General features: G+C 51.0%; 2 protein-coding genes across 5 annotated transcripts in view; one reads left to right on the plus strand and one right to left on the minus strand.

Moving 5' to 3' along the window:
* The window catches only part of ATG7 (autophagy related 7), a 512414-nt gene extending 498283 nt beyond the window's left edge, over nt 1-14131 (plus strand). The window contains exons 20-21 of the transcript XR_014064308.1: nt 11652-11863; nt 12347-14131. The gene's annotated coding sequence lies outside the window, so the exon portion shown is untranslated. The remainder of the gene's footprint in view (nt 1-11651; nt 11864-12346) is intronic.
* VGLL4 (vestigial like family member 4) overlaps nt 1-16801 on the minus strand; it is a 152803-nt gene that overhangs the window by 20465 nt on the left and 115537 nt on the right. For all 4 annotated transcript variants that reach the window (XM_081526125.1, XM_081526126.1, XM_081526123.1 and 1 more), the window contains one exon: nt 15646-15835. In XM_081526125.1, the coding sequence (XP_081382251.1) occupies nt 15646-15835 (190 nt within the window). The remainder of the gene's footprint in view (nt 1-15645; nt 15836-16801) is intronic.

A 16801-nucleotide genomic window follows, 5' to 3' on the forward strand; every position in this document is an offset into this window, starting at 1 on the left:
AGAAACTAGACACCCAATGGGCTTCCCAGGTGGCAGCAGTAGTAAAGAACCCACCTGCCGACACACGAGACATTGCACTGAGATCTAAGATCTTGGGTTCGATCCCTGGGTCGGGAAGATCCCCTGGAGAAGGGAATGGCAACCCATTCTAGTATTCTTGCCTGGAGAATCCCATGGACAGAGGAGCCTGGTGGGCTACAGTCCGGGGCTCACAGAGTCAGACACGACTGAAGTGACTTAGCAGGAGCACTGTGCTGCTGAAAAGTCTAAGACCGACCCCTCCCTCCAGCTCCCCTGCTCCCCCAAAGGCTACAAGTTCCCACAGTCAATAGACGTCACCTGAGCTTTGAATGAGTTATTTCTAAGAGATTGAGGGTCTCACAGGAAAAAGTTCTATTCGAGTTCTGCAGGTTTAGGGAGGAGAGGGTGAGGGCAATGCCCCTCCTCTGCTGTGCAGAAGGGAAGGTGCTGGGCTGTTGGGTTTTTGTTTTTTTTTTTTAAGTAGAAGTATTGGAATTGTTGGCTAGAAATAGAAATGAGCCCTTAGGCAGCAACGGAAGTGTAGGAAAAGATGCTGAGTTTTATATGGAGCTCGCAGGGACATTTGTGTCTGTTTCTTACTGCTCAACCATGTCCTGTTTCTGACAGACCCTGATGCTGGGAAAGACTGAGGGCAGGAGAAGGGGGCGACGGAGGCTGAGATGGCTGGATGGTATCACCGACTCGGTGGCCATGAGTTTGAGCAAGCTCTGGGAGTTGGTGATGGACAGGGAAGCCTGGTGTGCTGCGGTCCACGGGGTCGCAAAGAGTCAGACGCGACTGAACAAGTGTCCTTTCACTAGTGTCCTGCTCGCCTCCTCCTCCAACTTGGCTTCCCTCTCCCGTCATTTCTGAACTCAACCCCCCCAACCCCTTCTGTGTAACAGCCACTCGCATCCCGAAACATGGTTCATTTATCAAGTATGACATCATCGCTCCCAGTGTGGACAGATAGGCTCCCTGCCGTGGGTCCAGCTGTTTCCAAAGGGTGACTTCCCAAGGAGGGGCATCCAGGGTCGTCCCTGCCCGGGTCCCCGCTTCCCTCACCCCCCAACCCCACAACCATCCACCCTGCAAGACAGGGAAAGCTATCCTCGATCAAAGATCACCGGAAGGCGAGACAACAAAATGCTATCTTACTGCACCCTGAATTTAAAAGGAAACACCTACGGAGGGCGTTGCTGAAGGCGAATACATGTAGGACATTAGACGGCATCACTGTCTACGGCACACACCAGAGAGAAAGCAAACAGGCCAGCAGAATATTCACAACTAGGGAAGCGAGGGGAAGACACGTGCGTTTTCATGGAACTGGTTGTTTTCGGTCTTTGTGGATCCCAACTCTTTCCAAAGTTTGTGGGCGGGGCGCCGGGAGGACGACAGGTCACATGACCACCAGATTTGGTGGCGTGCTTAGAATGATCAAAGTTACAGTACAGGCAGCCAGGGGTGTGAAGGGGAGCCTGGGAGATGGTGGCGAGGGCCATGCCGCACACACTAAGATGCCCCGGGCAGTGACGGTGCTGGTTTCAAGACAGACGTTTTGAGGCGGGAGGACCACCCAGGCTGCCCACCGTGAGTCTGGGGAGGTCTCTTCCCACACCGTGTGGAGCTGGCCCAAAGGCATGTAGTAGCGGGGATTCGGGAATCTTCTTGATGAAGATCTTCAAGGAGACTGATTCGGGTGTCTTCTTGATATAACCATCGTCAAGGAGACTGATTCGGGAACCTTCTTGATATAACCATCGTCAAGGAGACTGATTAGGGTATCTTCTTGATATAACCATGGTCAAGGAAACTAGTGAGGACTGACAGTCCAAGGAAGCCGTCTAAGGAGAATAATTCTGGGCAAGGGAGTTTAGGACAAATCACCAGAGTCCCTGCAGGTCACCCTGAAGAGCTTGGGTTTTATCTCACTATCAGAAAGGAGCTAGAGCCACTGCCCACCAACAAACACGGCCACGCCCCCCACGGAGGCACTCAAGACACACAGGCTGATCATGGGGCCACGTGGCCACCACTCCCTTCACCAACGTCTCTACTGCCAAGGTCGCTCCTGTGTCATGGAGAAGAAGGAGCCTCTGCGCTAGTCCCCTGACATAACCTGCTCTGGGGCTAACACACCTGAAGTTGTTGTTCAGTCACTCATTCGTGTCCGACTGCGACCCCATGGACTGTAGCCCGCCAGGCTCCTCTGTCCATGGGATTCTCCAGGCAAGAGTACTGGAGTGGGTCACCATTTCCTTCTCTGGGCGATCTTCCCAACCCAGGGATCAAACCTGTGTCTCCAGCATTGGCAGGTGGGTTCTTTACCACTGATCCAGGGGAGTCCAATACCCAAAGTGGTCTCCCACAAATAAACACCACAGTTCTATTGTAAGACAGCTGAAAAACATTTTACCTTCAAGAACCTTTCAGGTAGATCTGGAAAAACTCCAGAGGAGTAAACACTTGGGCAGAGGTTTGCTTGCTTTTCTAGTGTGGACACAACTCTCCACTCAGAAGAGGGTCTGGCCATCCCTCCGACCTGTGAGAGGCACCCACCTGAACTGGGTCTCTCCCTTCCACACGTCTCATCCGATGCCCACACCGGACCCAAGCAAAGCGCATCACATCTCACCTGATGCCCACACCAGACCCAAGCAAAGCGCATCACATCTCACCCGATGCCCACACTGGACCCAAGCAAAGCGCATCACATCTCACCCGATGCCCACACTGGACCCAAGCAAAGCGCATCACATCTCACCTGACGCCCACACCGGATGCAAGCAAAGCGCATAGGCAGGAAGAGAGGAGCGGGGAGGGGTTCATTCACACAGTCAACTCCGAAAGCTTATTACTCACAGTCAACAACTGGGATAAGATCATTTGATCCTAAACCTGCATCTCAAGCAGAGGCAGTGATCCAGATTATATAAAGTGTGCATGTGCCCAGATACTAGGGACCTGCACGTTTCTGTTTGTGGGGGCGGGGATTGGGGGGAGACGGCGGGGAGGAGGGGTAAGGAAGGCAGGGGAAGCAGTGGGAGTGGGAGTCTGTCCTGGGGGATGGGGGGATCCCTGAACTAAACATCAAGGATACAAAGGAAAAAAACAGAGGCACAGGAAGAGGTGCCACTCAGGGCTTATTACATATTTGAATGTGATTCTCACCATCCCTTCCAAAGGGAAGGATGTCCACAGTGTGCTGAGTGACACGTTTCATGTGAACGCTTCTTTAGCACCTGGGGGACCTGGGGCACTGTGCTGGGTGAGGGTGGGACAGACCTGGGTCAGGAGTGGCAAAGCGTCGTCGTTCAGAAGCATCCACGTCGACGCAGCAGGAATCCCTGTTTGTCGAGTGGAGGAGGCACAAAAAGGGACCAAGGAGGGGGGTGGGTGCACCTCGGCAGCGCATCAGAAGCTCCTGCAGGAGGGGATCTGCTCAGAGTTCCCTGGGGCTGCCTGGGGGCCCTGGCAGAGTTCCGAGAGGAAAGCTCCAGAAACCTTCCTGTGCACCGAGGCACCAAGACCATTAAGGAGGGCGCTGCCATGGGAACGGGGGTCTAAGCCACGGCTGCGGCCAGGAGCCTCCCGGAGGACATCCAGCCGACCGAATTTCACTAGGGGCAGCGATGATCACACGTGGGAAAGCAGATGGAAGAGACAGCAGTGACTCCAGCACAAGTGAAAACACCGGCGGCTGCCCCGCCATAGTGACGGGGGCAGGCCTGGGTAAGCGCTGGCGGAGACAGGAACCTCTAAGGTGGACGCCGGTGGGGCAGCTCCGCAGGTGGGGGGAGCCGGGGGACACAGTGTCAGGGAGGCACACAGCTCCGTGGGCACGGAGGGTGAGCCCCAGCCGGGCATAAAGGCCTGGAAACCCTCCGCCCCTGGTGGGCGTTCACGCCGGGAGCTGGCCCGTGCGTTCCATCCAGGGCTTTGTGCAGTGAGCAGGATGGGCCCGGAACATGCAGTGATGATGAGCCTGTGAGAGCGCCTAGGTGCAGGAGCCAGAGAACCAGGAGGGCGGCCTGCGAGGGCAAGAGAGGGGGCGAGGGGGAAGCCATACAAGGATCGCGGGGTCCCCCCGGGCCTGGGGTCGTGAGGGAACCGGGAGGGGCGGACGGAAGTTCCGTGACCACGGACGCTCGGGATCACAGCCCTGGACTGGGGGGCGGATACGGAAGGGGAGACGCTCTGTTCCCTGGAAACAGCTGAGTGAAGACGCTAGCGTCGGGAAGGCAGGTGAGGGGCACACCATCAAGGAGAAGGAGGCTGGGCTCCTCCCATCTCTCTGGCCTCAGTGACTCTCCCTGAAAGACCCAGCATGGAAGCTGGCACCCAGCAACCCCATGGAGCACCAGAGCCTTGCGCGTGTGCACGTTTATAACATCACTTCGAGACCAAATCAGATGCCCACGTGGCCTGGCAAGCACGCTCCCTAGAATATTGCTGACAGGGCTCATGATAAAGAACTCGAGGATCCCACTGTGAGCCACGCTGGAGATTCCCTGGGTGAAGCCACGGTTCTGCACCCCAGACTCTCAGAGCCAGTCTCATGCTCAGCACACGGGCAGACCCTGGAGCCCGGGTCAGGTGCTTCCCAAACTCTGGCCGGGGAACACTCTCCGTCCTTCGAGCATTGAGGCAAGATGGTCCTCGATGGGCAGTGGTGCTCCGAGTCCCCGAGAGGTCCCCCTGGGTGGTCCCAAGGATATGGCTCCTGATGAGGCAGAAAAGCCCAAACCCTCCCTGGACAGGCTCAACCACAGGGACAGGCTGGAGGAACAAAGAGGGTGGAGCCTCCGACGAGGTTCTCAAGTAAGTGCCCGGACCCACTAGGAGCTGGTCTGCCACTTGCCCCGATCCGGATTCTCTGTGCATCTAGTCGTTGTATTCTTGGGTCTTGTTGAGGGAAGGAAGGCAGGAGGTAGAGAAGTCAGAGGAGAGACTGCAGGGGAGCGAACTCTGCTTCCTGCTGGCCTCCGGTGCGGCCACAGAGGCGCTGGTCCAAAATCTGGATACGCTGGTTGGCGGGGTTTCGAGCTACGTCCCTATCCCACCCCTTGACTGCAACACGGAGCTCTTTAATCATGCTTTGGAGACAATCTGGGGAGAAATTTCAAGAAAGAGAGCAGTGGGAAGACAGACGGGGGTGGAGGGAGAGACAGCACACGTGCCTGAATCCAAAGCTTTAGCGAAGACTGGCATCTATGAAACAAAAACTACCCCACACGCAGAACTCAGGGCTCAGACACCACCGCGCCGAGTACCAGCCGCAGGGACTCAGGAGACAACGGGTTTCTAGGCGAGATCCCAGAGGAGAGTCAAAGAACCACCCCGACTCGCACGCGAGGCCCACTTCTGAGCAGTCCTCCTCCTGGTCCTCAGGCAGACCCGGGGAAGTGACAGGACCAGACCTCAGGACAGGCTGGCTCTGCGTCCTCACAGAGCAGCAGGCTGATCCTCCGACCATGTGGACACAGGGCTGCCGTTTGTGTCCCCAGCTCAGAAGCATCTTCATGGAAACAGCGCCCGGAAAACCCGGAGAGTCAGGGCAGGAGAGGGGGAACCAAACCCTGTGTGGTTTTGTTTCCTCAACTTCTCAACAAACGCCTTTGACTTAATCCATCCACCTAAAAACACTCCCCCCCACCCCCATTTTAGTGTGTCGGCTTTACACAGTGTCTGTACACATGCTAATGAGGCTTCTCCAACAGGCCCCAAAGGTTCTTTAATGCCTCCCTAGGAAAGCAGGCCTCCTTTCTCAAGCTTCTTGGCCCAATGTTCATAAGCTCTGTGAAACGGAGGCACCCAGAGGTCCCCAGAACAGATGAGAAGGGACCTGTGACGACAGTGCTTGGTTCTGCTGCCCTGACTGTTGGCACGCTTGGCATTTCTTCACCCTGCGTGTCATCCGGCCAGAAGAAACTCATTGCAGGATGGCGATCGGCCTGCCCAGCGCTCCGCAAAGACTCTTAAGGCAGAAACGCTGCCTGCTGGGAAAAGGCTGATGTCAGCTCTTAAGAGCACAGCTCCCCGGCTTGGATAAGGAGGTCTTTGTTTTCGGCTGAACTGTGAAAATGAGAAAATGCCTCCAGCGTGACAAACAAGAAACCCACACAACACAGGTCAGGCCCGTGACCTTTCTTTAAAGGTACCACACTTCATTAGCAAAACACTCGCAGGCTGCACACAGCTGTGCCTTTAAAGTCCTTCAGAGCAGCGGGAAAACCACCTTTGCTTCCACCCCAGGCAGGCAGCAAACCCCACCCCACCCCCAGGGCAGGGCCAAGTCAGCCCCACAAGAAGCACTTCTTAGGCTCCACCTCCCTGAACCAAAGCTTTCATTACAGATCCAGGCTCCCGTCTCATGTTCCTTTCAAAATGAATACACACACTTGCTAGATGCTAAGGAGGATTTCAGAGCTAGTTATTTAGGATAACTAAAACTAAAGGCCATAAAATATCCTCTCAAACCCCAGAACACTTGTGGGAAGACACGCACGCTTGTGTGTTGAAAGCGCAGATGATAGCATCTGGGGGCTAAAACTTCCCAAGTTCAGACAATGCCAAGAAGGACGTGGGAGACAGAGAACGCAGTTTCAGGGATTCTATTTCAAGAAATCTTGATTTACGGAATCTGGAGAGGGGAAAGAAAAGGTGTCCTCATGTATTTAAAGCAAATTATAAAATGCTCTGGTCTGAATGTTTTAGACTAAGGCTGGAAAGATACCCTGCAGAAGGGAAAGGCTACCCACTCCAGCATTCTGGCCTGGAGAATTCCATGCACTGTATAGTCCACGGGGTTGCAAAGAGTCGGACATGGCTGAGCGACTTTCACTTTCACTAGGTAAAGAATCTGCCTGCAATGCAGAAGACAACAGGAGATGTGGGTTTGATCCCTGGGTTGGGAAGATCCCCTGGAGGAGAAAAAGGCAACCCACTCCAGTATTCTTGCCTAGATAATCCCATGGCGAGAGGAGCCTGGTGGGCTACAGTCCATGGAGTCAGAAAGAGTCGGACATGACTGAGCGACTAAGCACACAGAGAGACCTTAAACAAGAACATGCGTGGAGCTCTCGCCTGCACAGAGACCCTGTTCCGTTCGGCGTCTTCGGGGGGAGGGTGGGCAGCAGCACCCGTGAAGGGATGCCTCGCCGTGCAGGGCAGATGCACCCGCCTCGGTCTCTCACTTACCAATGAGCCCTTCCTCGCTGAGGCCCCTGCACCCCGCCACTGCCCCCCCAGCGCCTACTCTCCGCCTGCCACTGCCCAGGCATCCTTCCCTTGTGTTGAGAACACTGACACAGCAGGTCATCCAAAACCACAAGGCGTTAAGGTCCTATATCAAACGATTCACAGCTGCTGGACACGTGCGCCTTTCAGTATGGCTCTAAGAGGGTTCCTAAGAGTGCTGGCTCCAGGAACAGCCAGCCTGGGTTTTGATTCCTGGCTCTGTTATCAACCAGCTAGCTTCGTGACTTCGAGCAAGTTACAACCTCTCAGTTTTACCACCTGCAAAAGAGGGACAATCACAGCATCTCAGGGCTGAGATGACGCACGGAGTGATCACGCCCACGGAGCATTCAGCACAGTACTTAGTACACAATCAGGCTTGACAGACAGTCACAGTCATGACCAAGCCCTAATACAAAGGCTTTCTGATTCTCTGGATGCTGGGAATCCTGATCTATCACCACTCTCAGGAATGAAAAGTCTGACCCTCTCCAAGGCTTATGTAGACATGGACACAGCAGTAACATGCTCTGCCTATAAATACACATTACTGTTTACGTAAGAAATACATATGACTGCTTACCTTTCAAAGCCCTAGTTGCTATATGTCAAGGTACAAAAATAGCCCCAACTTTTCAATTTCCTCTAGGTCTAGTTGTTTTGTTTTAATTACACTATAGTTGATTTGGGGCTTACCTCGTAGCTTAGTTGATAAAGCATCGGCCTGCAATGCAGGAGACCCCAGTTCGATCCCCGCGTCGGGAAGATCCCCTGGAGAAGGTAATGGCAACCCACTCCAGTGTTCTTGCCTGGAAAATCCCATGGACAGAGGAGCCTGGCAGGCTAAAGTCCACGGCGGTCACAAAGAGTCGGACACGACTGAGCGACAGACACACAGACACACAGACACACAGACACACACACACACACACACACACGCTGTTCTCCACAGCGGCTGCACCAGTTTCCATTCCCTCCGGGTCTAGTTTTAAAGTGAAATGAGAAATTGTTTCCTGTACTTTCATGAACTTTGTGGAATAAACAGTCCCTTGGTGAAGTGTGTCCATATACATCCCCACTAAAGGTACTAAAAAGACACAAGACATGGAGACTCAAAGGAAGCATGGGGATGCTGCCAAGGAATATGGAGCTACTGGGCAGACTAGACACTCCTGACGCCCGAGGTGCCATCTATACCATCAACCCCACTGGGGGTGGGGGGAATGCTCCTTTTAGTCAGCAATCAGTGAGGATTCTTTGTTTTAGCGGCGTTGCTATTACTACATGCCCAGAACTTGATTTCAAAGGGCTTCCTCCAACTTGCCTGTCATTCTGTAGGCATTACTGGCTTTGAGTCTGGTTTTTCCCTCTTTTTCTGTTCATTCCTATGGGGTCAGGAGGGAAGTGACTAAGGCCAAGGGAGAAGGAAGAGGACAGAAGGGAGAACGGGCAGCAGAGAACCCTATCCTGGAGGATGTGCTCAAGGACACACGGGGTCGGCCCCTCAGACTCGAGGGAGACCTCGAAGGCACGGCTGCGGCGGAGAGACAGCCTCGGGGGCCATGGGCCACCCCGGACAGGAGCTCAGAGGAGCAGCGCCAGCCAGCGGGGCCGGGGGTCCTTCTCGGGGCCCTGCCTCCTCCAGCATGAACTGCTAATGCGGGCTGGGCGGGCGCCGCCGTCACGGCACCAGGCCAGTGACCGGGGCTCCGATCTCAGCGCGCTTAGGGCTTCTGCCCCATTCTGAGGGCAGGGCAACTACTCTGCACATGTACACACCAATGATCAAAAGGAGCTCCTCCTCCCACTGGGGTATGAGCTCAGACAGGGGGTCTCATTTTCCGTTCAACACAGAGATGGTTTAGCACCTGTCACAGGCCACACACGGGAAGGGTCAGGTGTCACCCTAAGGACGTGATGTCCGTCTTTTAGCGGCACGTCAGCCCGTCTCAGGTGAGACGCAGGTGTGACGTGATCACGTGAGGATTGGTTTCCGTGTTGGGCACAGTAGGGGTAATCCCAGCTCGATCACTGTCACTCTGGACACATGATCCTCTCAATTTCTGCTTCTGACACACACACCACACACACCCTTCACCTTAAAGGGACACACTGACTGTGAGGGTTCAATGAGATAACACACACAGTGTCTGGCATAGGGAAGGTCAGTGCAGAGGAAGCACTCAGTATATACGTTCCCCTCCTCTCACAGGTAACCGAGTGAACGGTTCAGTCACACACCCATCACTCACACACACAGGTGAAAACGGGGCAGACAGGACTCTCCAGCGCGGAGCTCTCACCAGGTCCTACCAACCAAGCCTACGTCTCAAAACCAGTCCAAATTTAGCACGCATCAACTGTTAGCCTTCAAGAGTTTTAAACTGTACAATAAATACACAAGATGTCACAAATGGACAACATTATCCACTGCAACAGTATTATTATAAAAAATTGTCTACACATCTGAAAAAGGGGATTGGCTGGACCAACCTTGGCACATGCATGCGGTGGAATACTATGCAGCTGTAAACAAGAATGAGGAACTGGCATGAAGAAATATCCATGATATATCATTGACTGAAAATATCTGAGCTCAAGTGAATATATAAAATATGACACTTTATGTGTAAGAAATAAAGGGACTGAGAAAATATTCATATAGCTGCTTATTTTAACAAACACAGACAAGAAGGGTAAACACCTTCAGGGGGAGGAAACAAAAGTTGTGAAAGACACAGGGAAGGGAATAATACTTCTCTGGTACCTTTCACTATGGTTTTGACTTCTTTTCCTTCAGTCTTATTGAGATATAATTGATAAGACATTACTGTGAAAGTTCAAGGTGCACAGCAGAATGACTTACATATATGGTGATATGATTACACAGTCTTGGCTTCTTGAAGAATGTTAATATTTTACATATTCAGAAAGCAAAATCAACAAGGATGGGAAAAACCTCCAATTGAGTGCCAACAAATGAAGAGATTCTAATGAACACAACACTGAAAGGGGTGGGAAAGTAACTTTTGAAGTTGGTATTAATACTTGAAAGAGGCTACTAGTACACCCTCAGCACAGTCAGTTTAGTCGCTCTGTCGTGTCTGACTCTTTGCGACCCCATGAACTGCAGCACACCAGGCCTCCCTGTCCATCACCAACTCCCAGAGCTTGCTCAAACTCATGTTCATTGAGTCGGTGATGCCATCCAACCATCTCATCCTCTGTCATCCCCTTCTCCTCCTGCCCTCAATCTTTCCCAGCATCAGGTTCTTTTCTAATGAGTCAGTTCTTCCCATCAGGTAGCCAAAGTATCGGAGTTTCAGCTTCAGCATCAGTCCTTCCAATAAATATTCATGACTGATTTCCTTTAGGATAGACTAGTTGGATCTCTTTGCAGTCCAAGAGACTCTCAAGAGTCTTGTCCAACACCACAGTTCAAAAGCATCAATTCTTCGGTGTTCAGTTTTCTTTATAGTCCAACTCTCACATCCATACATGACTACTGGAAAAACCACAGCTTTGACTAAACAGACTTTTGTTGGCAAAGTAGTATCTCTGCTTTTTAATATGCTGTCTAGGTTGGTCACAGCTTTTCTTCCAAGGAGCAAGCGTCTTTTAATTTCATGGCTGCAGTCACCATCTGCAGTGATTTTGGAGCCCGAGAAAATAAAGTCTCTCACTGTTTCCATTGTTTCCCTATCTATTTGCCATGAAGTGATGGGACCGGATGCCATGATCTTCGTTTTTTGAACGCTGAGTTTTAAGCCAACTTTTTTGCTCTCCTCTTTCAGTTTCATCATCTTTAGTTCTTCACTTTCTGCCATAAGGGTGGCGTTATCTGCATATCTGAGGTGATTGATATTTCTCCCAGCAATCTTGATTCCAGCTTATGCTTCATCCAGCCCAGCCTTTCGCATGATGTACTCCGCATAGAAGTTAAATAAGCAGGGTGACAATACACAGCCTTGATGTACTCCTTTTCCTATTTGGAACCAGTCTGTTGTTCCATGTCCAGTTCTAACTGCTGTTTCTTGACCTGCATACAGGTTTCTCAGGAGGCAGGTCAGGTGGTCTGGTATTCCCATCTCTTGAAGAATTTTCCACAGTTTGTTGTGATCCACACAGCCAAAGACTTTGGCGTAGTCAATAAGGCAGAAGTAGATGTTTTTCTGGAACTCTCTTGCTTTGTCAATGATCCAATGGATGTTGGCAATTTGACCTCTGGTTCTTCTGCCTTTTCTAAATCCAGCTTGAACATCTGGAAATTCATAGTTCACATACTGTTGAAGCCTGGCTTGGAGAATTTTGAGCATTACTTTGCTAGCATGTGAGATGAGTGCAATTGTTCAGTAGTTTGAGCATTCTTTGGCATTGCCTTTCTTTAGGATTGGAATGAAAACTGACCTTTTCCAGTCCTGTGGCTACTGCTGAGTTTTCCAAATTTGCTGGCATCTGGAGTGCAGCATCCAGATTTCACAGCATCATCTTTTGGGATTTGCAATAGCTCAGCTGGAATTCCATCACCTCCAGGAGCTCTGTTCATAGTGACGTTTCCTAAGGCCCACTTGACTTCACATTCCAGGATGTCTGGCTCTAGGTGAGTGATCACACCATCATGGTTATCTGGGTCATGAAGATCTTTTTTGTATAGATCTTTTTTGTATAGTTCTCCTATACAAAAAGAGTTCCTCAGCACAGGGTGGGAAAAAAAATCTACAGATCTTAAACTCTTTTTAGCAGGTTTGTTTTTCAGAATGGTATGGGCACAGCAATTCTGCCACTCTGATGTGTATTGTAAGATGGAACACTAAAGGAGTTGATGTTGTTGGAATCATGGAGATATGAAGATGGATTGGGATGGGTGAGGAAGAGTTCTGTGGAGTTGATTAGAGTTGCAGTATTAAAGTGAACCCATGACTCCCTAGCTCCTGCCACTGAGTTTAGGAACCAAGTTTTCTGTGACGGCAGAAATATTCGTGTGTGTGCCGTCCAACGTGGCAGCCACGAGCCACATGTGGCTATAGAGCTGGAAATGGGGCTAGGTATGACTGATGAACTGACTTTTTTAACTTTATTTAAGGTGAAATGTGAACTGCCACAAGCAACCATGTCTACTATTAATACACGAGACAACTCAGCTAGAGGCAGTGACACCACAGTAACACTTAGCACCCAGATCTTGGCTTCTAAAGAGTACTCTGCACTGAACGGAATCAGATCCAAGAAATGGCTGGTGCAGGAAGCTCACAAGATAAGCATCTGGTCTGCCAGACAGCAAGAAAGGGCTTCAAGGAGGGGGGAGAGGGTTCATGTAAGGACACACGAGTCAGCTGAAGGGGCTCTTATCTGCCAAAATCAGGGACAGTTACAACTCACCTAATAAAAGTGGAACCCTGGAGTCCATATGAATGACAGGTAACTGAGGGCTCTTCCACATCGGCTCACGCTTGAAAACCAGAGTCACAGATGAAATGACTTATGAAATTCGTTCCCATAAGACGAATCCCACCCTAACCCTTGCCTCATACCTTAGTCCACTTTCTTTCTTAAGTGGCAGATAGAGTACTTTTCAATTCCCAAACAAGACATTCATGTTCTTAACACTTTTCTTAGGCAATAAAAAAACCAGAACAAACAAACAAAAAAACCACAAAAATTCCTCAGGGTCACCCTTTCAATAAGCAGTTCAAATGACCTGGAATTCTCATTTTCCAAATTCTGGAGAAATCACTAGAGGAACTTCTGCTCTTTCCCCTTCCTTCCCTAAAGAAATCAGAAGAAAGTCAGTCATACTCTACAGCTTCCTACCCTGCCTCAATCTTACCCTCAATCTAGTGGAAAATAACTCAATATGATGGTTATGTGAAATGCAGCCAAGGCATACATCTTTGAGACCCCCTCCCCTCCACATGTCTGGAGGAGGAAATGGCAACCCACTCCAGTGTTCTTGCCCGGAAAATCCCATGAACAGAGGGGCCTGGCAGGCTATACTCCATGGGGTCGCGAAGAGTCGTATGTGACTGAGCACATGTCCTCTTCATACAAATCTGTAGTTAAGCATAGAAAACTTTCAGGCACCTTAAATAAAAAGGAGGGGGATGCGCTACAGTTTAAATGGCAAACATTTCATCAAATCAAGCAACGCACTTACCAAGCATCCTATCTCACAAAGTCGTAACAGGAGAAGTATCTTTTAAACCTGCCTCCAAAACTAATCATCCGGCTCCTGGAAAATACGCATGGCAAATGCTTCATCAAATCAAGCAACGCCCTTACTAGCTACCCTACCCCATGGAGTCGTAAGAGGAGAAGTATCTTTTACACTTGACTGTAAAACTAGTCATTTGGCTCTTAGAAGACACGCACTGAAACCTCAGTAATGTTACTGAGATGAGGAACAAGTGACACTGCTCATCTTTCATCTCTTAAGTCCAGGGGGTTGCCCTGGGGGGCGCTGCCGTTTCTGTTCTAAACCTATGCATGAGGACATCAATTGTGAGTTGCATATGAACGCCACAATTCTATATCTATTCCCGGCACTTTAGACTATTTACAGTGTCATCACAGAACCTGTGCATCAAGGTCATATTTGCAACCACAAAATCATTTTCTAAATGCTTTGACATTCTAATAATATCAGTAATGATGGAAGTTCTGCTTACTATCTGCCAGGCACTGCGCTCAGCACTCATCCTGTGCAGAAGGAACCTACTCCCACTGAGAAATAAGGAAGCTGGGATGAATTTGAACCCAGACGTTATGACTTTCAAACATCACACTCGCCGTTAACAGTGCTCTGGTTTCCCATTACCACCGATATCTGAGTGATGGACTCAGTAATAATAAAAGCAGTAACTCTCATCAACTGACTATTGTACTGTGCCCAACTCCGTGCATACTTCCACTCTACTGCTCACAACAGTTTTACACACGAACTCTCAGCAGTCCAACTATAGAGAAGGATATCGGGCCCATATAAATGAAGTGATTGTCCAAAGCCATGCAGCTGGTAAGTAGCAGACCTGGGATTTAAACTAAGGCATGTTTGATCACAAAACATACTATCTCACAGCCAACTCCCACTTCCTTCCCTTTAAAAAAAAAAAAAAAGACCAACTGTCTCTTATTTGGGTTTGGAGAAAGACAGAGATTCCTAGTGACAAAAGAATGAACTGCAAACAGTTGGACGCCCAGCATCTAAGTTATGAGCCTCCCCTGTTTGCGAGAGGTCATTGTTGTGCAGAGTCTTACTGCTGGATTCCTGATCGTAGCAAATTCCAGGGCTCCAGACTGCAGGCTCAGCCTCTGACTAACACTACAGTGATTTACCGAGGATAAATACCGCTGTCAGGGTGTCTTATGACTGCACACACAGTCCAGCGCGCTGGAATGCCGGAGATGCCGAGGGCTGCCCCCTCGGACCATGCGAGGTCCCCGCCTCCAGACTCTGAGCTCCACGCTCCTGCCAGAACACAGCAGCATCCTCGGAAGAACTGGGGAAGCCGAGCATCCTGAATAATCGCTGCACGCTAACTCAGGCATGGGGAGGGGAAAGGAACAGGGCCGTTCACCTCCGCCGAGACCCCAGACTCTGACCATATCCACCTGCGCACAACAGCCAGAGCAGCCTCCCCGCAGGGGGGTCTCTGAGTCCAGCAAACATACAAAGCAGTATCCACTCCCTCTGCAGGGTGTGCCTGTGAGAAACACAACTGGGGGGGGTGGCGGGAGCAAAAACGGCACACAGAAGCATGCTGGTTTCCCAACACAAACGTGGTGATGTCACACAGAGTCCAGATCTCATCTCAACAGAGGAGACATTGAGGCAACTCACATGCAGACTGCAGGGTGTGGGCGGCAGACGGGGGAGCAGCGCCCTCCAAAACCGCCGGCCGCCTCCGGACCACTTCTCGGAGGGCAGGAGCCGGCGTCCTCAGACCCACACACGAAAAGGCACCCTCCGCCGCAGAAAGGTCTTGGCTGTGCGCCACTAACACCCCGGCGAGCCTGTGTCCCTACAGCTCAGGCGGCCGGCATTTCCCAGCCGGGGTCCAGGGGCACTGGCCTCTCCGGTCACTGCCCCGGCCCCTAAGGACACTCGCCAGGGACCGGTCCTCCCCCCCCCGGCCCCCCGCCAAGAAGCACCTGGCAGGGACCAGGCAAGGGAGGCAAGTCTCCCCGATCACCTCCCGAAGCCGCTTGAATGGCGGACACGTGGGACAGAGGTCACCTCCCCTAAGTTATTAAAACTGGTCAAATGGCCCCTCCGGGCAGGGAGCGGGGGTCTAGTGGGCACCTTCTCCCTTCGGAGTCGGCACAGAGCAGCCGGAGAAGCGGACCCACGTGAGTTGGGCCGGCCACGGAGAGGGGGGTACTTACAGGTGGGGGGCGAAGATGCGACTCATCTTGGAAGCATGGTCACCGTCACAGTCCAGGTCGTCATCGCCCGGCTCCACGCTGAACTTCCGCTTGCTGGGACTGATGGGCGGGGGGCCCGTGCGGTGAGCGGTGAGGGCCGAGGCCACCGGGAGGGTCTGCAGCCGGGGCTCCCCTCGGAGAGCAGCTTCACCTGTGCAGAGACAGAGATGTGTCACCGCCTCACCAGGCAGCAGAGATGCGCCCGCCCGTGCCCACGACTCCCGGGGGAAAGTCGCTGGCAACGTGATGGGCCGCCCCAGCGTGTTCAGAACAGGCCCAGGCCCGCAGTGAGCTGCCAAGCGTGAGACTTTCTACATCAACGTGGTTTCCCAGCACGATCGCTCTCTTCTCCCCCAGCTTTATTGAGAGATAACTGACATATAACGCTGCATGGGTTCACAGTGAACCGTGAGTTGATCTGATACACTTAGAGACCGCGAAAATGTCACCCCCAGAGCTAACACCTCCATCATCACATCACATAACCATCCTCTCCCCTTCAGCAACTTTTTAGGGTCTAGTTTAAAATAAAAACTTGCAGTAAAGTAACTGGGGAGTGCTAGCCATGAACCATCTCAGGAGTGAACTGAAAACATGAAAGGTCTTGTGACTTGTGGGTATTCAGCTGCGCATCTGGAGGGTGTGACCTGACCGTGGCTTCACTAAACCACTCACCCCACTTCTCTTGCTTGTCACATTTTTATTATGTTTTTGGTTATGTTATTTTCTTTTCAAGAATGAGGAAATTTTATGGGCTCATAGTTCATGTATTTGTCCCCAATGTTAAAAAACAAAAATACATGGTTTAATGGGAAATAAACATTTTCTTCTTAGAGTACACTAAAAAACCTGCATATTACAAACATTATGACTGTGATTAGCAACAAGTTTCTGTGTGTAATTTGTCATGAGCTAACGCACGGGTGCAGTTCTCAAAATATTTTCAAAGCCAGACACTCACATCAGAGTCCACATTTCAATCTGATTCGACATCTTGGTGTTTGTCATTCCTGTTTCAGAAAGGCTTTGAGGGAAGAGCTAACTTTGGGCCTCCTCATGAATTAAAATAATCATAACCTTTCATTATAAGAATGGTTATGTACCTTCTAAAATTTAT

Source organism: Giraffa tippelskirchi, chromosome 9 (genome assembly GCF_054371585.1).
Source record: "Giraffa tippelskirchi isolate mGirTip1 chromosome 9, T2T-mGirTip1v1.2.pri, whole genome shotgun sequence".
Classification (NCBI taxonomy): Eukaryota; Metazoa; Chordata; class Mammalia; order Artiodactyla; family Giraffidae; genus Giraffa; species Giraffa tippelskirchi.